Below are 22,481 nucleotides of genomic sequence, written 5' to 3'. Positions count from 1 at the left end.
GTGGTGCTGTGTTGACTGGTTTGATTTCCAGAGGGCACTGGTATTAACACTCCTCTAAAGTGGTAGCATTATAGCATTCACTAAATGTTTGAGTTTTATCTGCTTGCAGCAAAACTATAGAACATCATTATTTAATTCAGAAATCCACTGAGATCAGCAGCTCTCACCCAGCTGGAGACACTGAGAAATCCCAGAATTTGTGACAATTTATCATGCTTAAAGCTTTAAACTTCTTCCCTTTTTTTTAAATTTTTATTTTTACAAAGATTGTACTTTGTACCATATTAAAGTTACTTTGAGTGTTTGTAGCTTTCAAAGATGACATAAAGCAGAAATGAGAAGTGTGTTTTCCAGATGACAGTGTTGGGAGCTTCTGCAGAATTTCAGACAGAACTTTCGGACAGGAGGAAAAGGCTTTAAGGACAGAGTCACACGGGCAGTTCTGGTCCAAGTTTGGCTTCCTCTGATGGTCCTTCTGGTCTGGCAGATATCAAGTCTGCTAGTCTGAGGAGAGGTGGGTGAGAGATGTTAGCATTCCTTACCATTCCATTTCACAAAACAATCCCAGAGTTTGTTAAATCAGCTGAAAAAAACGTTCAAGGTTTCGGCAAGTCAGAGTTTTGTGAGCATTAAAAGCTTCGCCCTGAAGAACCTGGAGGAGTGCAGGACATCTTAGGTGTTTTCAGCCTAATGCATAAAACGATTGCGTCGACTGAGCTGAAGAAAAGCTGGAAGAAGGATCATCGTGTTTGTCTTCAAAGCATCATCCCTTCCCAAACACATACACTCGCACACAGGGCAGCTACTGTTACATAATGGGACAGTTCCTCTGGGCGAGCAGCAGATGGAGACATTCACCACAATATCACCCCACCACCACCACAACAACCATCACAATGTCTTTGTTATGAAATGATACAAAGAACAAATAGATGTATTGCAACATTTTCACAAAGATCTCCACGTGCTTCATAAATGAAGAGCCTGGATGTGTTCTCTGCAGCTTCTGGCTTCCCCTCTGTGAGTTCTTTTCATTGCAAAACCACAGAAATGTCACACGGACACACCCAGGGCTTCAGCAAAAATGCTACTATTATTTATTTATTTAGCTTTAATAGCAGCCCCCACGCTGCTGAGGAGGATCTGATGATGACCCAGCATCCTCAGATGAGAGCAGAGACATGCGGCGACGTATGTCAGACAGAGTGGTCTTCTGCTGCTCAGCATGACATTATTTTACCCATTATGCAATCAGGTCCTTAACGTAAACAACACCAATGGGTGCCAAATAAAGGAGACCTGCATAATCTATTTATTGTTCCTAAGACAAACATCATCCTTTTGTCTGCACATCATTCCCTGCTTTTCTCCCCCTGCCTCCTTGTTGCTACGGTAACGTAGCCTTGAGAAACTCGGACCTTTTTTCGGTACATGCAGTCCTGCTGCTTGAAGGCGAAGCGAAAAACGGGGATGTATTTAAAGGTTTGGGTGGACTCAGACCACAAAGAATTGTTGCCATCAGCCATGAATACGGTGCCTGCATAAAAGCATCTCAAGTCCACACTGAGCGCTAATGCAAAAGCAAACACTTCATCCATTTTCAGGAGAACTCAGCTCTGTGTTACAAAATCTCCACAAGTAAACAAACCACCAGCATCCAATCAAAAGGCAGGCAGATATTGCTGCACATTCGTCTGAGGAGTTTTCAAAGATGTAAGCGTCCCTGGAGACCTTAGAGGACCAAAAAAGTCCTTTTTGGTCTCTGACATTTAAATCAGATAAAAAAAAAAGATCAGACATGTTTCTCATTTTATAATGAGTAACTGAACTGATAAATTCTTTAATCAAAGTGGAAAAATTCTCAGTAAACGTTCACTTTGAGCAGCAACTGATGTTGGTTTTTGCATTTGTTTGGCTGATTTTCAGGACATACCTAATAATTTAAAACAGAGTCGCAGTCTACCTGCATCTTTCTTTATCTAGATTTTTGGTTTAAAACAGAACATTTCCAACATTTCCAAGGGAGCCATAAAGTTTCAGAAGATTTCTGCAAATGAGCTGCAATTTTTATAAGCAATGGAGCAATGAAACACAATAGATACAGAAAATGTAATGTCTCCTCTCATAAATGGGGTTGAAACTATTATAACTAAATATCAAATATTCTGAAATAGGTACTTAGGTGGAAACACTGTTAAAATATTAATCTGCAAGGAAATGATGTAGTATCTAATGTATTCAAATCAATGGGAAAATCTAAAATTAAAAAAACTAAAGCAAATTTCTGGATTGTTGGAAGAAAAGGTCAAAAGAGGGGCTATTTACAAAAACTCCTCAAAACCACCTATCCAGCATGGTGGTGGTGTGTTGATGATATGGACTTGTATTTGGTGGGCTGCTGTAAAGATAAATATGGGACAGCCAAATTGTAAGCCATGCTTTTCACAATGTTAGTGAAGCTGCTTTGTGCAGAAGAATTCTCCTAAAACCGTGACACTTCAGTTCCTTTCTTGGGGTCTTCTATGTCAGGAGGAGGTGCAGGACTGACATCCCAAACAATAGTTTCTCTTCATCACAAAAGAGGCATTTGGCATTTTGCTTCTCATTTTCAATCTTGTGATTCTGTTTGAAAGATTTTGTCGTAAAAATATCTGTAAGAGATTTTATTGTCCATTTTGTTCCTGCAGTTTACAGTCAAAGGAGGCAAAATGATCTATAAAAAGCTTCGACTGACTTTTATACATAAAGTAATTTAAGTAAAACTGTTTTTCTAATGCTGCAGAGAGAAAGCAAAAGCTCTTTGTTTTCTTACATAATTGAACAGCGCTGCTTGAGCATTAGCTGCTGGCCTAAGTTAAGGAAAGCGTCGGTTCAGATGTGGTTCCTCTGGCAGACAGATGAGAGGATGTTCTGTTATCAATCGAAGCTAAGTGAATGAACAGCAGCCTCTTCTGCCCTCAGCATCCAGGCTAAAGACAGGATGACAAAGCTGCTGTGGAGGAAGCAGAGACAAATAGCCAGAGAGACAAAGAAAGGGGGCGGTCGGGTGATCAGACGGGCACTGGGGCCATGCAGACGTGGAAGGCAGCGAGGAAAAGACGCCTTCACGTGGAAGTCAACGTGCAGAGAAAAGACATGAGAGAATAAGAAAGTGGCACAGCCAGGAAGGAGACGTTCTTCCACCTCCATCTTATTAAAGATGGAATATTCCTGGATCCATTTTCAGAAATGTCTCAGTTATATCTTCCATACCTGCTCAAGAAATGCTGTCCTCTGCACACAATTACAGAGAGATCCCGAAGGCCAGAGATGCATCTTTAATAATGCATAAAGTTTTGAACAGTCACTTCAGTTATAAATGTTGTGGGATGTTTGTTGAGTGAGGGACAGGACACAATCTGAAAACCCTCCGAAACATTTTACAGCATTTCCATTTAGTTTTCCTGACACTGAAAAATAGGACTAATAAAATCCTGCATGTTTTTGATCTACACGTAAAAATGAAGTGATTCCAGGAAAAATCTGAGTATAATAATGAAATAATATAATAATAAAACTATAATTAAAGATCAAACCTGCATTGTGGAGGATAACATAAACAAAGAATGTTTGTGGATTTTAGTAGAGAAAATGTTTGCTGTCTTTTTTACTCTTTTAAATGGTGATTTATTCAATTCTAAAAGTTTAAATGTTTCTTTTGTGAAGAAGATTTTTTTCTACAGTTCTTTAACCTGAAGAACATCCTGATACGACAGGTGGGGTGTCCCTGGAGGAGATGTTCCCTGGAGAGGCTGTCAGATTAAGCCAGCAGGTGATCTGGTCCTGGTGTGGTGCGATGTGTCACTGACAGCAAATGAGATGTAGGAGGAGTTGTTGTGTCAGGATGTGGATTTTCAGTTTATTTTACAATATTGTATAGGTTTTTGTTCACAAGTCTCCAATTTCATGGATTTATGTCCTCCATGATCGCATCCCTGTGGGACCCTGACTTCTTATCTGTCATAACTGAAAATATGTATTTGATGGTGTTTAATCAGATTGATCTGACCTTTTTTTTGGCATGGGGAGGTGGAGGTGAACCACAGCAGGAAATCAGGGGAATTAAATTGAGCAAAGCTGATGTGCTGAAAATGAGGTCAGCTATTTTTATCTGTCTGATAGGTTTCTTTGAATGTTTCCTCCCTTGACTTGATTCCTGCAGCTCAGCAAAGACTCCATCCTTTGTTTGCCGATAGATCACACTGAGCCGGCATGACATCACCCCGACAGTGACGGGGCGGAGACTGGCAGAGAGAGCCTGGCATCGTGCACGCTCACACGCACCCAGCAGGAGAGTACTGCTCCTCGGCCTCAGTAAGCTCCCTGTCAGACAGCTCCGCTTGGCATCACTCTGTGGATAAGATGAAACGAGCTTTGGCCAGACCAAATCCATAGAGCTGATGTGCAGCAGCATCACAGGCTGCTATGCCGTCTGGTGTGTCTGCCCTGAATAAAGCCACACAAAGCTCCACTCCTCCAGTGCCCAAGTGTCACTCCCCCCGCTCCCCTACATCTCCCTGACCTTTTGTGCGCCGTCAATGAGTTATTTCCATGTCAGCTCCTGTTGGCTCATTACATTTAACAGGCCTTTAGAAGGAACAGACATACAATGTATGAAATGTCAATTATAGCGTTTGACTCATGAAGACTCACACACTTTTGTCAGTCAATTCTGGGTTCAGTCCACACTTGGTATGGCCAGCACACAATCTCTAACTGCAAACTCTGGCGGCCCTGTACGTGACCCGATGTGCATCCTGCCAAATGGCTAAGTCTCCTCGACAATGTGTGACCAGGCGCCCCCGGTCACACATTGTGATGGACTTCATCGACGATCTACCCCGTTCGAGAGGTAACAACGCCATTCTTTTGTTACTGATCGCTTTTCAAAGTCATGCCGATTGATCCCTTCTCCTAAGTTGCCCACTGTCCTATCTTGTCAGGGAGATCCCAAATTCCCAGCACCAGGGGGGTAGGCTTCAATATCTGGTCGATTGGGAGGGGTACGGCCCAGAAGAACGCTACTGGGTGGCCGGTGACGACCTCCTTGACCCCTCCCTGATCAGCAACTTCCATCGATGCCTGAGTCATCTCCCAGCAACCACACTTTCTGGATGCCAAACATCTGACTTACATTTGAAATCCCTCACAGCATACCTAAGCACTGTACTGAGCCTCATTCAGTGGGAAGTATTGTTTGTGCCACTCTGCCTGCATTACCAAGTGTTATATCGGGACCTGATCTTCTGATTACCTGACCCTGTTTTGTCCCTGACTTTTATTTGGCTGTCTCCTGCCCTGAATCTTACCTGGATCCTGACTACTCCTGTTTATTCTGACCCCCGCCTGCCTGACCCTGGTTTAGCTTTGTGGACTTTTAGATGTGCTAATAAAACCTGCTGCAGTTGGAACCAGCCCTCTAGCTGTTCTTGTGACTGTTCCAATGACAATTTATCATTTTTACTCCATTACAAATGTTCCAGGGATGTTTGAGTTTGTCTTCCTTACATCTCTCACCAGTGCAGTTACAATAAGATCTCTTTTATTCCGTTTTCCAATGATTATCGGTTGAGGTGGTAGGAGGTGTGAGAAGGGGGTGAGAGTTGTGTTAGAGTCCGGGGAAGACTGAGGTGAGGGAGTCTATTTTTAAATTATTGTGCTTGTTTTTAAGGTGAACAGCACTTTGTGTTAATGTGAAATTCATGAATAATCTCTAGTCAATTGTCACCTCTGAATCCTGAAGGTACAAGTTAACCCTTTTAAAAAGAGGTAAGTTTGCACGCCATTGTCAGGGAGGTTTGTAAGATAATGTTGGAATGAACCTAATCACCCAAATGAGGATTATGATTATTTTTATCCCCAACACAGATCCGTGCTAAACCAGCAGTGCTTGGCATTTTCCAGAGCTCAACCAGTCCAGGTGAAGTAAGTCACTATTTCAGGAGCTGGTAAATGATATTAATCTGGTTGTAAGATCAACCATAACTGCAGTTCTCATGTGATCCCAACCAACATTTTCCTACAGCTTTCAGCAGCAAAACATGACAGATCTTTGTTGCGCCTCTGGAGACTGCACCTCCCTCCTGCTCCTTTCCTCCTTTTGTTTGCCTCCTTTCTCTGTCCTGGGGGGTGACATCACGCTCCCAGAGGAGACCTCCGAGTAACAGCACTAAGCCCTGACTCAACTCTGCCCATTCTGCAACACTCAGCCGCTCCTCACCGACCGCACCGTGCTCGCCCATGACCCCGCCCCCTTTAACAGCTTTTGCCCCCCTGAAAGTGAACCCTCCCAAATAAGCAGGGTTCTCCTTCACCACAGGCTGGGCTGGGGACCGTCAACCCCCCCCATGCTACTCCACAAGGGAACAGCAAAATGAAATATTTATTGTAAGTGAAACATAATGTCAAAGTACTTTCTACCTCATGTAAAAAAAAAAAAAGGTAAAGAATTAATTTTTCAGAAATATTCACACTTTTTTAGCCTTCTACTGATAGTGTTTTCACAGTTAATATCTACAAACCCTTTGAAACAAACAGAAGCTTTTCAGAAAAAATTATTGTTCTGTGAAATAATTGGTCATGTCACTCTCCACTTTATTAAAGACTCTGGTAGGGATGGACAATGTATCCATGATGTGTATCAAAACGATTGACATGATATATCAAACTGTTCTCCATTCTTCTGCCCCGCCCACAGCAACAGGCAGCCCCACCCATCCAGGAAACTCCTGCGCATGTCTTTCCTTCCAAGGATATGGGGAAACCAGTTTTAGTCGGAGAAAGTATTAGCAACACGATAAATGAGGGGTTTTTGAGGATGGAAATGCATAAAGGATCCCTGATCTGGTGGTGGTTTGGGTTTCATGAAAAAGATGTTCAACAAAAGTGGTTTCTCTGCAAGATATGAGAGGTATGTGAGTTACAACAAGGAACAAAAAGGCAGCAAAACCCCTCACCTTGAAACATAACATGAGGAAATCTATTCATTACAAAAGAAGTCCTAAATAGCAGCTACACACAAAAATCAGTAGTGACCTCTTTGTTTGTGAAAATTCACAATTTTTTTTTAATTTGAATTAGTTTTCTTTTGTTAAATCATTTTTGTGGTCTATCTTTCAAAAAAAATCTTTTGCTTTTCAAAGTCTCACTCCAATCATCTTTTAAATCATTTTTGAAGTGTACCCAGTGGTATTTTAATTATGATTGTGCTGTTTTAGCCAAAATAAAAAAACAAACAAAAAAAACTGTCAAATTTAGGACATAGATTCTGCAGAGCACCAGAATGTAAGCGCGGAGTAAGCTGCCCCTACTTCCCATAATCTCTTTGTTTACATGCTCTCTCACTAGCTTAAAGCCCCTCACACCCCCCAACCTAACATTACAGGTGCAACAAAAATGGCATGCCATACTAACGTAATCCAGAGGCCAGCTTTGATGAAGAAAACAAAAATGTACATGGATCTAGTCGTTTACAAGTGGATGGATCAGAATGGAGCAGAGCAGGGAGCTTGTGGCTTGCAGTTCTGGCTCCTACGTCACAAATACTAACTTTTTCCAGCAGCATTTTTTTTTGTCTGTTCTTAAATCATGATTTGAATACAGATATATTCAGAAAATCCAAATCTTCTCCATATAAATCATCCGTCATGAGAAAAATGACACAAGAACATGTGAAAAAAAAAAACTCCAAAAAGACCATTTTCATCTAAGTGGATCTTTAATAACCTATTAGGATTGAAAATAGGCAACTGAAATTTGAGGGACCTTACAGTCTGATTTTGGCTGATAAAAAAGTAAAACAGTAGAAAAGTTACAGACCTGTGAATGGTCATTTCACACCTCCGTGGTCTTTCTTGCAGCAGAATTACTGTGGCAAACAAATTGGGATTACAAACTTCATCTGCATTAAAAATTGGCCTACAAGACCAAATGTTATGTACACATATTAAAAAAAGACTGTTTTTTTCATTTTTAAGGGTATATTTTGGAAAAATATGTATGCCCTTTGTTTTTTTTAATTCAGTCCACATTTTTCTGTTTCTTGTCCCACTTGCTTCACACCAGGTTTGAGTTTTCACTCATCCACAGCTGTTTCTGCTTCCAGTAGTTACTCATTGTTCGCTCCTCTGTACTGTGGTTTGACATGTTTTTATTTTGTAGATTTGTCACGTTTAAATTCAGTTACAAGTGTTTAGGTTTTCTACCACAAACTTGTCTGGTAAATTTGGCTTCTTTCGTTCGCCAGCAACTTTGCAACATCTGATAGAGTCCAACTTAAAAAAACAACAACAAGATTTTAAATATTTTTCAAAATTAAAAACACTGAAAGAAAATCTGCAAAACAAAGGGAAAATTTGTTTAATTTTTTTAGAAAATAGTTTTTTGATTCTCAAAACTAAGTTCTTAATGGTCACTTCTGTTATTATAAATGTAAGTATTAGCAAGTATTTAAGTTTTAAGATTTATTATTTAAAAAAAAACTTGAACTAGAACCCAACACTCAACCTGAAGAGACTCATCTTAGACTTACCCTCAAATTTTAACTAAACTTTGGTGCAAACCAAACTTAGTTTTTTCTGAATGCAAATTGAATTTTTCTTTCAGTCACTGGAAGACTTTATCATCAGCAAAAATTGCAATGTAGCAAGATGTTTGATTGATTAGACTGATGGCGTTTATGTCAGAGCCTCTATTCTTGATTTTTGGGGACAGTTTGACCTGTTTTAAATGAAAGTGATTGGCCAAAGTTGTGATCAATGAACAAAAATTCTGTATCAAGTAAAATGTGCATTGATTGGTTGAAATGTTTAAACTTGATGCACAAGTGTTTTATACACATAAACAAATCCCCATGAAACTGCACTTGTGTATTTTACCTGTCTGTATAGGAATGTAGTCTCCTTATTCATGATACAGTTGACCGGTCCACAAAGAGATGCTCTTCCTATCCTGCTTTTCTCTACTTGGAACATTCTCATTTTGAGCATTGCAACCAAACAAGAAGCAGGACTGAACCGCTTCAAAGTGCTGACAGAAAAGAATTAGCGCCAAAAGAAGACGGCCAGGTGTTGAATGATTTGAGGTGAAAGGTGATGGTAAAACATTCTGATTGGATGTCTCTCTCTTGAAGAACTAAAACATTGTAGGTACATACTAATCTGAGACATCCTTAAATTCATATTGTTTTGGTATAACACGATTTCTCAAAAGAATATAAATATGTTGCATAAAGTCAACTTAATGTGAATGATTGATGACTGATGTGGTCAATTAGAACAAACACATCCCATCGTTACAGCACGTGCACCCATTACTAAGACACATACATAGAAGTTAGTGGACACACATGCAGAGATAACTGGGGTGGGGGCAGGGACGCTCAAACCACCACCAGACAGCCTGCAGCTTCCCATGAGCAGCCGAATAGAGCATTATGTAACCCAAAGTTACGTAAAAATTGTCAGTACAATAAACATGGCTGCTTCTTCGGCTTTGGTGCCATTCAAACCTAAGGCATGTTGTGTTTCTTTTTGCAGAAAATACACTAAAATGCATTTTGCGTCGTCGCATAAAACAAGCAATCCTGTTGTGTGGCAACCTAAAAATAATCAGGTTTTCGTTCTATGATTTGAGTTCTCCTTCAATCCGCCGCCTCTCTGCATATCAGACATGGGGGAAGAGGAGTGGTGGCCCGCGTCGTGCTTGTATGGACTGAAAATGGGTCAGGCTTCCAGCACCAGCCACAACACATGCCAGCATGGCTGAGCACTTCAGAAAGGAGGCTCCCACTCAGGACGTGTGCTTCCTGTGGATCCGCTGCTGACATGATACCAGCAGCTGCCCAGTATTAGCTGCATAGATTAATGTTACTTCCTGATCTCATAACTGCGTCTCAACATTCTGGAATGTTGAAATTCCCTGAAAGTTATAGCTTTAGGATCAATCCAGTTTAGGACTTATCCCTGCTGTTTTTGGAGAAGTGAATCCAGGAAAGTTAATCTGAAAACGCTCATTTCAAGCTCAGTCTTTTGAAACAATGACCTAAATACAGATTTAAACCTCGGCATGAGGCTGAATGTAAACAAATATTACCAGCAACACATACAAAGTCTAAATCTTGTCTCCCGAACCCAAAGACCTAATCCTCTTCCTGCACACACATCTGCTGAATTTGGCCAGTGAGCTCCCAGGCAGAGTGCCTGTGGCTCTTTGCCGCTGACTCTTATCATCATCTCTGTCCGGTGAAGCGCCACAGATCCACAAGACCCAATGCTGGCAAAACGTGAACTCCATCTGCCTCTCATCATAGACAAAACAGCTGACTGCACACTTCAAACATGGCTAGATTCTTTGACATCTCGCTTTGACATCTCTCAATAGCTGGACTCTTCATAATATGGAGTTATGTCACGGCATCTTGGACTCTGGAATGGAAGTGTGGTCTGCTGTGGTGGTTTTGCTAACAGGTTTGTCAAAGCTGCCAGATCCGGAGCAAAAATGTAATCCTCTTAAAAGAATATCTTCATCCATCCATCATTTACATCCGTTTCATCCTGAGGAGGGTCACAGGAGTCACCTAGGCCAGCTCTCACAGAGGCAGGGCACACACTGGACACTCCATCACAGTATAATCATCATGATGCTTTACAAATATATAAGTGGTTTTCATTTAATTAAATTGATTTTTGAAGGTTCTTACTTCCTTTCTCAGTAAAATACAGTGGCCCTGCAGTGCAAATCACACCACCAAATCACTCAAGACTAAAACAAATTAAAGATCACAAAGAAAATTTAAAAAAGCAGAATAAAGAAATGAAAAATCAACATAACATATTAGGAATCCAAACAAAATTCCAAAAACTGAGAGATGATTAAAAGAAAAACAAACAAAATAAAAATGAGCCATTTTGGAAAAAGTAGGCACTATCGGACATTGCTGATTGATGATGTTTTTCCATAATTTCAACTGAACGTTATTTGGCATGAAGCAATACTGGATATGCTCCGTACTATTCATAAAACTTTTATAAGTGCGTGGTCATTGAAGTCGCATTTCAAAAAACTCAAACAAAAATCAAACGCCATCCTCCAATCAGCGATGGCTTGGTTTAATGGATAAATACAACTGCGTGTCATCTGTATAACATTGAAAATGAATGCTGTGTTTCCTGATTATGTTTGTTTCTTAAGGGCAGCATGTAAAGCATAAACAGGATGGGTCCTAGAAGTGAGCCCTGTGGGACTCCTTAGCAAATTTGATTGCAATGAGAGGACTGTCCATTTACATTAACGAACTGGTGCCTAGTGGATAAATAGGATTCAAACCACTGGAGGGCAGATCCTCTGATCCTTATGTCATGCTCTAATCTTTGGAGTAAGATAGTGTGGTCGATAGTGTCAAAGGCTGCACTGACGTCTAATAGGACCAGAATAGAGAGTAGTCCCTTTTCTGAGGCCAACAAAAAGTCATTAGAGACTCTAACTAGTGTAGTTTCAGTTTCATTCAGTCCAACAGAGTCATCCTGTTGGAGCCAAGTTTCTGTTAAGGCTAGTAGACTAAGTTTGTTATCATGAATTGACTAAGAGAGATTTTGACGAAATAGATCTTATGTGCCGGTTTAGCTCGTGCTGGTCTGTGGCACCTTCCGTCCGTGAAACCAGGGTTCCAATCCGGGCTGCTCCCTATTCCCTTCTCTGCTTCTGTGCCGGTCCCAAGCCCGGTTGGATTGAGAGGGTTGCGTCAGGAAGGGCATCCGGCGTAAAAACATTGGCAAGTTAACCATGCGACTCATCCTCGAGGGAGGGTTGTTTCGCTGTGGCGACCCCTGATGGGAGAAGCCGAAAGTGAAAGAAGAAGTTTAAAAAGCCAAATTTAGTTACATCATAATTCTGCTTGTTGTTATTGGGAGTACTAGTATCTGTCACTTTTAGGTTTCTGTGGTTCAATCCTTTCCCTTGCCTTTCAGCACAGATGCTTAAGCTAGAAACTGCTTGACTTTCCCAGGATGGGGTTTGCACAATGAAGCTCAGAGGAGAGTTGTAAACTGCTGCTCTGTCTCGTCTCTGGGTTGTCAGGTTGCATGACTAAGGCTAGCAGAAATGTTCCTGCCAATGATGTTATTCAGATCTATAGAAATGTTGGCTTTGGTGAAGCTTGTAGCCATCCATGCCAGCCTGAAGAGAACTTCGCCAAACTTTGATGGTAGCATTAATTTGATTGACTTTCTTCCTTTGTGTTTTTTATATAAAAAAACTAACCATTAAAAGCAAGGGAAAAGGAAAGTTGTTTTCTTGTTGTTTTCTTTTCATTAAGCTGCTTACCGAACCCCCACTCCACCCTCAGGCTGTATGTTGCCATCATATCACTCTAGATGTTGGAGGCGACATGCGCTTGCTTCGCTGAAACTCTGCACTAAACGTGGCTTCAGCACTAATCTCTGAGCCAAATCAACATGAAATGACATCAGCTCGCTGCAGTAATAAAAATAGATCCAGCTGTAAGCCCCACGGTTACAAATACTGTCAGATCAGCAGCACTGTGGCACAACAAGCACCGATCTACTCCTCTGTTCATCAAAATCAGCTAAAAATAATATCAATTCAGTGACTGTAGTCTGGGTAAGGCCGTTTGAAGAAGAGCTCTGCCACATTTAAATACAACTCACAAAACATCAGTTTCCACATGCTATAAATTGACATTATCTGGCTCCTTTTTAAAAAAAAATAATGCAGTGCAGGCGAACCCACGGGTGACTGCTTTTTGCTAATTTGACTTAAAGTACTGAGGCGTTGTGTTTGCTGATGATACAGATCAGCAACAGTGGACTCCAGCTCTCTGCTCCCAGCAGATTTGTTAGTAAAACCTCTGCTCCATGCACAGTTACAATCCTTCGTATTCCTTTGTGATAGAAAGCAACCACGTTTAAGAAACCATTTTTCATGGTGACACCTCCTTTTCGTCCCACTTCCTTTAGTGGGAGTCAGAGGTCACAGTCAGAGTTGGGCCCGGTACAGATGCTTACTGGTTTCATGCAATTACACAACCTGCATCTTGTCAAATTATCCCTTTTTATTTGTTTTATTTGTTTTTATCTGTATTTAATTGTCTCTTTTTACCACAACATTATTGTTTGAAACTTCAAATGAAATTCTAGAATTGTTTCTGTTGAATTGTTGTGCTTTACATTTCGACAACCTACAGCGTTTTTTTATTTCCCACAATGGAGGGAATCGTGGCGTGGATGATCATTTTTATTTATTAATAGTAAGGAGATGCTGCAATTACTGAAAGAAACAAGCAGAAACATTTGTAAAAGGGACTTTAGTTCAGTTGTGGATCTTGTGCCCAAGCTCCCCATCAGTTTTTTTTTAATAACTTCTGATATTTCTTGGTGTCCAGAATCCAACTGAATATTCCTTCTGTCATCCATTTCAAAGTTGGAATAGAACTTTTTCCTTTTATTTTATGTAAGGTGGAATGCATATTCTTTGACTCATGCACAACACACAGATATTGTTAAGCCTGCAAAGACAAGATCTAGAATTTTGAAGTGCTGTCAATCTCACCCTAACATTACAGATGCAATAAAAATGGCAAGGAATAGCTATCCAGCCAGTACTAAGCGGGATGCCAGCTCAGACAACTCAACTGAAGATGAACCCATTTGTCTGCAAGTGGATGCATCAGAATAGAGCAAACTGGGAGCAAGTGGCGCATTGATTGTAGCTTCCAAGTATCAACTACAAGCTTTTTCCACATTCCAGCAGCATTTTTTGTCTGCTCCTGATTTACAATGATTTAAATAAAGAAATAATCAGAAATGCAATTTGAAGCTGAAATGTATCTGTGCATCTTCTTCATTGTCAGAAAAAAGCTAGAAGAAAATATCCAAAACACACACAAGTGGGTCTTTAGAACTCAATTTAACTACGCTACCCAAAAGTCCTTGGTAATTTTAAGACAGCACACGATTGGCTGCTGGTGCCGTGACGCTGCCCTCCGCGGTCCTTTTATTCAGGCGGCTGCCAAGCTCGCGCACAGGGCTCGTGGAGAAGTCGGTGACAGGAGCTCGGCGTCCTCGGGAAGGCGAAGGTGGGTGTGACAGCAGCATCTTCTTCAGCGTCCGAACGACGCCTGCCGGCTTAAAACCAGATTTAAAATATTAATTTTAGCTGTTTTGTTTGGTATATTAACGTCGTTCTTTTGGCACATTTGTCTTGGACGGTAAACTTAACATTTGTGTGTTTTGATTTCATGTGGATCTATCACTGGGCTTCATTCGTCTGCACACACACAGCTGTTGCCGTTTTTTGAGCTCGCGCTTGTCTTTGCGGTTGGCGGGCTGTTAGCCTTTTGTGTGCCGGGACACAGGCACAGTTATTGGCACCAACGAATGGGGGAGGATCTGCGCGCGTGCTCTTCGGTTTGAAGCGCTGCTGTATTGTGTTATATTTTTTTTATTTTTTTTTTTTGTCATCCTGTCGAGGCGGGATCAGTACAGTTTGTGTGTAGGTCTGGAGCCTCGTCATCATCGTCAGCTCTTTGTCTGCTGCCGCCTTCTTTCACAACAACAAGCGCCTTTTGTTTGGTCCCGGCTTGATTAAACCGAGCTAATGACTAATTGCTCTGTGAATAGTTGGCTCTTTACCGAGTCTTTTCTTTTGGGCTTTCGGGACAACATGGAAATGTTTGGTTGATGGGATAAACAGGGAGGGGCCTTCTAGTGCATTGTGGGGCATAAAGCCGAGAGTCTGTTGACATGTTTCCCCTAATTTCATAATTGATCGCAGCCCTGCCCCCCCCCCCCCCCCCCCCGCCACAGGTGGCTGGACCTGCAGACGCTCCCGTCCACTGTCTCGTCTGCACCTGCCCCCCCGCGCTGCCCGCCACATCACGTCTCTTTGTTTCTGCAGCTTCATCACCAGTAAACGCCTTCGCTCTGATGCCCCGCCCTCTAGTGTCCGGCGCGGCTTGTTTGCACATTGATCCTGAATGTCCCTGTTGTCCTATTAAGTGGCGCGTGCGTACACGTGCGTGCCACTCAAAGAGCCTCTGTTTTTTTTTTTCTCAGATTGATTGGGCGGTGGTTGCCTGCAGTGACTAATATCGCCGCTGGGTGTCGTCATTGTTTGTTTTTTGTGGACCTGCCCGCTAGAGAGCGCCGTCTATCTGCGTCCGAGTTGAACGTTTGTCGCACAGGTGAACAGATCTGCAGCACAGCTGAACATGGCAGCCGCTGAAGGTGAACACTTTCTCCTTTTCTAATGGAACAGCTCCTGAAAAGGGCATTGAGATTTTCAATGGTATGCCTCCTGTCCAGACATCCAGGTCAAGGAGCTCGACAAGCGGGCCTCCGGCCAGGCGTTCGAGGTCATCCTAGGTGCTCCCGCCCCCGATGCTAAAGGAGACTTCCCCCTGTCTCCTCCCAAAAAGAAGGACGTCTCCCTGGAGGAGATTCAGAGAAAGCTGGATGCCGCAGAGGAGAGACGCAAGGTAAGAAATGAGCACCTTCGAGTCCTAAGCTGTCGACGGGGCAACCCCTAAAACTGTTCTTTCTCAGAACCATGAAGCCGAGGTTCTGAAGCACCTAGCTGAGAAGCGAGAGCACGAAAAGGAGGTGCTACAGAAAGCAATGGAGGAGAACAACAACTTCAGCAAGATGGCTGAGGAGAAGCTCAACCAGAAGATGGAGGCCAACAAGGAGAACCGCACCGCCATCATGGCAGCCATGAACGAGAAGTTCAAGGAGAAGGTGGGTGACTTCACCCCCCCCCCCCCCCTTCCTCACCCTCCTGCTGGGTCACTCAAAACCTCTTCTCCTTACAGGACAAGAAGTTGGAAGAGGTGCGAAAGAACAAAGAGACCAAAGATCCCAACTCGGAAGAGGGCACCTCAGAAAACTGAAGGCTGCGGATGGGGGGAGGGGGGTGTACAGGGTTTTTTACGTATCCAAAGATGGATTTATTTTTCGTTCAGCCAGTATTTTGTTTTTCTGTGCTCACCTTTTTGAGACGAGAGATCCACTCTGTGAAGGTTTTTCCAATTCTCCTGCTTGAAGTGTATCTGCGCTGTTCATATTCATGTGCACCCCCCCCCCCCCCCCCCCAGCCCCTTTGCTATCATCTGACATGTAGCTTGTTTCATGCAGCTTTAAAAAAACAAAAAAAAAAGAAAACCCAAAAGAAATTAGTGTTATCCTGTTGGGAAGCATGTTTCTATGCATCTGCCTTTTACTTCCACCCGTTTCATATTTGAAGATGGCGTTTTTTTGTTTTTTTTTTTGGCGCGCATTCTACACTCAAAGTAGCACAAAGTTGGATGAGGCGTCGGCTGTTTCACAAGTGTTTCTAGTGCTAAGGTTGCTCCTGCCGCTCATGCTTGTGCTCTTTCCTCTCCTGATCCCACTCCCCCTTTGATCATTGCTTTTTGTATTTAAAAAAATGACAAAAAAAAAGCTGTGAATTAACATGCAAGTCGAGGAGGATCATCACTCAGCAGGGGTCCATGCAGGCAAAGAGCAATACCCTCTGGCATCTCACAACAAGTGTCTATTTGACTGGAACTGTTGTACGAAAATAAAAACAAACTCAACTCCTGCCTTCCTGTTCTCATTTTCTATGGAAACACAAGCTGAAGGGTTAAGTGTCACCAAGTAGGTTGGCCTACTAGATTCTTATGTTTAATTTAATCCACTCACATGATCTAAGCTAAACTTTCACATTAGATGACAGATTTTTTTCTTTTCCAAAGAGAAGTTTAAGCTTGTTCTCCCCACAGTGAAGTTTAAATGAGGTAAATTAATGTGGAAATGAACAAATCAGAAAGCCATCTTTGTCCAGGACATGGCTTGGTCCTTCAAGTGCATTTTATACTCTGACAAGAAGTTAAGGATGTTCTGTGTCTAACTTTAGTTTCACCATAACTTTAAGAGCTTTGTTGGTCCAGATACTGCAAACATTAAAGGGCGATGTTCCTAATGTGCAACTATACTGTTCATACTTTCTTTTAACCCTTGTGCTATTGTAGATGACCCCACCCTTACATTGGCGTGTTCTCCCTACCATGACAAAGGTGGACAGATTCCATGTAATCATGGACACCAGTGAGGTTCACAAATCATTGAAGAAAAAAGGTTCAGAGCACTGTCTAGTGGGTCTAGATGACCCAACTCCCAATGGTAAAGTGCCTAGGATAGCACAAGTTATGTGAAATTCCATTTCTGTGGCTAAATTGATTAATTAATTTCCACATACTGCAAAAATAGGACATTAAATTAGTTCAAACTTTAGTGGTCTTCTGGTGGATGCATTGCTTATAGTTGTATTCAATTTATGTTTTCTCAAAATATTTGCATCTCAGAAAAATGACGAGCCAGTGTATCTAGTATCAAGTCTGACAAGTTGAGAAGAGAAAATGTTTATTATTGAATATCATATTCAGTTATGTAATTTAAACTTTTGTTTCACTTAAATATGATTCTGGGAATCAGTTCAATGTATCTGAATATAAGAATAAAATATACAACTTTACGTACTTGAATACGTGAAAATGTTTTTACAACAAGATTTCTGTTCACAGATCAAAACTCTTCATGCTCAGTTCCTTTTAAGACTAAACTGCAGTCTCTGTCTCCCCCTGCTGGTGGTCTTGTCCAACCGATTCTTGCAAACATGACAAACGAAACAAAACAAAGAATTATGGAATATGAATGTGTTTCTATAAGAGTAATAATATAAATAAATCCAGCAATATGATATCTTTGGAAGTGAATAGAAATAATTTGGTTTAAAAAACAAGTATTATTTGCTGAACAATTTGAAAGGGTAATAAGTCAAATTGATGCCACAAACATGAGGTAGGCAACATAAATAAAAGGTTACATTTTTTTCATTTAGCTTATTGTAACATACCTGTTACCCACCACTAGAGGGCAGTGTTTCCCTTTGCTTGTCTTTCCGCTGTAAAAGCCAATTCGAGTCTGTCTGTTTAAGATGATACAGCACACATTATCCCCTCCACGTTATCTCTTGTCGAGTCTTGTTGCTTATCACTGAACTGTGATCATGGCTTTTTTATAACATGTCTCCACCAATATGAGGTTCATCAGATTTTAGTGCACTGTCTTGTTTCCTGATGTCACACCAACAAAATGACATCTTCAACATCTGAATCAGCAGAACCATTTGAGATGTGGAATCAATCGAATCTCAGACCTGGAAAATCACATGACAGCTGGAAATCATCCTGATGTAAGATTTAACCCCTTTAATCCTGGCTTAATCCAACAGGTTTATGCATGGAAATGTGAGATTATGGAACAAGGAGGCTCAAGGCTTCCTTTTTGTCAGCAAGTACAAAATCAATGATTCTGTTGGTTCTAGAGCTGAGGGACCTGCTGATTACACCATGACCTAACGTTGAGGCTATTTACAGACTGGGCATGTGTGGCACGTTTCGGAATGCGCTAAACATGGGATTTTGTTCTCACTTTTAGCACATGGCATTTACACTGGACTGTCAGCACCTGATGCTGGCACATGTCCCACCCGTTTGAAGAGGCTTGGTGTGAAACATTGAAGCGGTGCAAATCTTGTGAATTTTGCGTGAAATAATTTCTCTATCATGATCACTTGATAATTTTTCAAACAGTTGGCATGTCTGTTTTTGAAGAGGAGGCTACCCAAATATCACTACCAAATACGAGTCCCTGACTGGTCAAAGTTAACCTGGTTTCACTTTTGATGCATGCTCAATCATTGCCTGTTTTTTATGTAGAGCCCAAAAGCTGACCTAAAAACTTGTGTAACTACGTGTGAATGTCAGAGTTTTGAACCTGGAAGCCCGGAATGGGCACGTAGGTGGGTTTATATCGCATGATATGTAGCATGAAGTTCATACATGACACATATGTGCTTAAACTCCATTAACGTCAACCATTAACCTCTCTCAAAGTGGACATTTGATCTAGAACAACAACATATGCAGTTTTTAAAGGTTTACTCAGTAGACAGGAGGTGCCTGGCCACTGATGCCTATTCTAATTCTCGTGTCAGGAGAATTAGAAGTCACCTTGAGGGTCTCTGTTTCAGTAAATATCACTGCATCATCTGCAAATGGTCGTATCTCCACCACTGTGCCAATATCTAGAAGATCATTGCTGTAAAGAGAGACTAAGATAAGACCAAAGATGGATCCTTGATGGTCTCCCACATGAACACTGATACTATATTCACACCGGCCTCGGTAACGCGAGTTCAAGCAACCACTTTCAATGAAAAGTCTCTGTAAACGCATATATAGACACGTTTCGGCTTCTGCGTTCAAAACTCTCAGGTTCACGCATAACTACAAAAGTTTCAAGTCTATTTTTGGGTTCTACGTACAGGGCACGCTGCCACTGAATGCGTGTCACAGTGCTAACAGTCCAGTGTGAACACCGTATGCCACAGGTGTGTTCAAGGACCTGCGCTCAGGTTGTTGAACGCGCGCTAAAAGCTGGTGAGTACACAGCATCAGAGAAGAAGAAAAACGATTTGAACCATCCGATGTATAGATGTAATGGAATTCTGTTAAAATCTAAAAGCTTGATGTCATTTAGGTGAAAATACAGATGATTGCAGCTGCAATCCACTTTTTCCACCAAAAGAAAGCAATTTGTGGTTGCTTCGCAAAGAAAGTTTTTGACAAAACCGGCCTAATGCAGGTCACCGTCACGGCGGTGCTGCAAACATTTAACAAGCATTGCTGTGAAACTGCAGAAATACAAAGCTCTGCCAGTCCTTGTGAAAAAAGTCATTGATTCGCTGCTGCTCCCCCACTGAGCGGGCAAGAAAAATCTATTGTGACTTGACAAGTGATAAAAAACGCTTATTTCAGAAGCGATGTCTCTGTGCGTGGAGTTTGAAGCCATGATGACCCTCTGAAGTTCAGCTTTGTTGCTGTGGGAACAGTAAGAAAACCTGCTTTATGACAGCTCCTTAATGCCTTCGTGTGCATAGTAATTATACATGTACCCATAGAAGGACTGCTCTTAACATCACCAGCTTAAAAAGTTTGCATTGAATCGACTTTAATTAGTACAAGACTGTAGGCCCTTTTTTGAATGATTGCAATGTGCGGAACACAGACTTGACAGCGTCTTCATTCTGACTTGAAGCCACGAACACAAACTCTTAATTGGTTTTGTGGCTGAAATAAAGTCACCCTTTGTTTTTCAGTTATGCTCCCAGGCTGTGTGAGGATGACGGAGAATAATCACGTCAATCCCGTCAATCACAGGAAAGTGAGGGTTTTGACTAAATAAGACGAAGGAGTTTGAGCCTCGTTTGTAACGTTCTCTTTCAGGAAGAATGTCGCCTTGCCTAAAAATCTGACTTTATGGCAAGTGCATTGTTTCCGTTTGTCATGCCCTGTTAAGTCATTTGCTTCTTCTTGACACAAGTTTGAGCAAATACTTTGAAGCTACATTCACACTGGGATGTGTTCAAAAACAGGCTCAACGCATGTTTAGCCTATGGTGTTCACACTGGGCAAGTAGGGAAGGGCTTCTTCTTTATTTTTCTTTTTTAACTGTTTACTACCTGGATTAATGTCTGCCACCCAACGTTGGAAGAGGCATGTTAAGTGGGTCAGCCATATTGGCTGGACTTTCCTCCACTCAACTCAACCACATTCTGAAAATGGGCGATTGGCGGGACAAAGTGAGAAATCTGTTGAGTTCAATCAATGGGTCCGCCCACCTGCTAATCACATAGACACACCCCTAATAATGCACAAGTTTTAGTAGATACATTTAATTTGCTGTGAAGTGGGGCTTTAAAACACATTAATCAATTGAGAATAGCCATTGATTTTCAGGATAACTGGGGAGGGATTCAATGTTTTTAGTGTTTGTGTGTCCTACAGGAATGTTACGACAATAATATTCACCCCCGCCGGTCTGAGATCATGACAAATTTCCCATTTGTGCTGTTTGATGAACAAAAGCAGCCTGTTTTTGGTGATAAATGTGCAGAAAGTATGTCCTTCCAGCTCTCTCAGGTTGGTGTGAAAGTGCCCTCTTCTGATGCTGTGAGACCATCAGCCTTTGCTTTTAATCTGCCGTTGTCTTTATAAACGCAGCCGTAAATCACCAGATTGTGACTTATAAGTGAAATGGCTGGTGTTCACCTTTTTTTTAGTTTTTTCAGCCCAAACTATTGTTCAGGTTCCACACTGATAACACAAAAAGTCACCTCAAGTTATCTCCCCAAAAGCTCTGACCTGTCTGTCTCCCACTACTTTTAAAATACCATCAGATACCTGCCTCTGTTTGCACGCTGCACAGATGAGACTATCATTTATGTGCCACATGCAAATCTTATCTGTCGTCCTACACATTCCTAAAAACTGAGTCCTGTTGAGACGGCGACAAAGAGCCGCAGCCTCTCAGAGGAAAAAGAATTTAGAAGGAGCTGAGTCTATCCTGACATCATCTTAATGAAAGTGTCCACAGGGGAACAATAAACGGCAGCGAGCTCCAACTGGGTGGAGGTGTGTGTGTGTATATGTGTTGGGCAAGTAGTGCTTAGCTGGGTCAGAGGAACTCCATCAATGCAGGATCGTAGCAGAAGATGAGTCCGACTCAGATCAAACAAAGAAGGAGAGAAACGATGAGCTCAGATGTGAAGGCGCTATTACACGGCTGACTGGGTTTTTAAAGAAGCAAATCTATGCAGTCAATATTAAAAGTGGCAGGAGGTTGAAAATTTTTCCGTAAAAAGCGTGCGGGTGGCTTCCAGGCATCGTTCGGGGTTTGACTTATTGAGGCAGATACCTGTCGCTTTCTGCAGAATTTCCATTAGAAATCAAATTCTTCCTCTTTTTTTGGTCTTTCACCTGTTTCCCAAACGGCCAATGCTTGATTTGAGTTTGAAATCTTTCAGCATTCAGAGTGAAGATTTGATCCTTTAAGACCGCCAACTTAAAAAAAAACTCCACTGCAAAAACTTATTAAAGCATGTCTAATTTCTTGTCAGATTAGCTAAATATACTTCAAATAAGCCATGGTGGTTTCGCATGTAACATTTTACTGAGGTAAAGTTTAGTTTTTCTGATAGTACAACTTAAGTATTACAGTACAACAATTTACTTGAAAAAATATTTATTTTTGTTTACTGTGCCCTATACGCTTACTCCACATGGCAGGAGATTTGAGAAGTATAAAAAAAAAAAACAGGTTTTTGTGAAATGTGAAATGTTTGCCATTAGATCAAAAAAAAATTGGGAAGATTTTTAACATTTCCAAACTAGCAGAGGTCCTAGGATCAGATAAATTGAATTTGTGTTAAAATATCTCCACAGAAGATTCCCAGAGGAAAAACCCTTGCTTAGCTGATGGTTTTTGCTCATACAGAGGGAAGTGTTTGAAAACAAGGACCTGAAAGTTTCTAAGGGACAAGAC

The 22,481-nt window shown here is 41.5% G+C and overlaps 1 protein-coding gene across 1 annotated transcript; it reads left to right on the top strand.

The window, feature by feature from the left end:
• Window positions 1-14,025: 14,025 nt before the first annotated feature.
• On the top strand, window positions 14,026-16,636 carry LOC111948201 (stathmin-like). The gene is made up of 5 exons (XM_023959996.1): window positions 14,026-14,131; window positions 15,111-15,281; window positions 15,360-15,532; window positions 15,600-15,791; window positions 15,866-16,636. Exons 2-5 carry the CDS (start codon window positions 15,266-15,268, stop codon window positions 15,941-15,943), a joined length of 459 nt encoding a protein of 152 aa, XP_023815764.1. The 5' UTR covers window positions 14,026-14,131; window positions 15,111-15,265; the 3' UTR covers window positions 15,944-16,636.
• Window positions 16,637-22,481: the final 5,845 nt, after the last annotated feature.

This window comes from Oryzias latipes, chromosome 11 (genome assembly GCF_002234675.1).
Source record: "Oryzias latipes chromosome 11, ASM223467v1".
Lineage (NCBI taxonomy): Eukaryota > Metazoa > Chordata > Actinopteri > Beloniformes > Adrianichthyidae > Oryzias > Oryzias latipes.
Note: the sequence above shows the minus strand (reverse complement) of the source record. Positions and strands in the feature narration are given on the sequence as shown.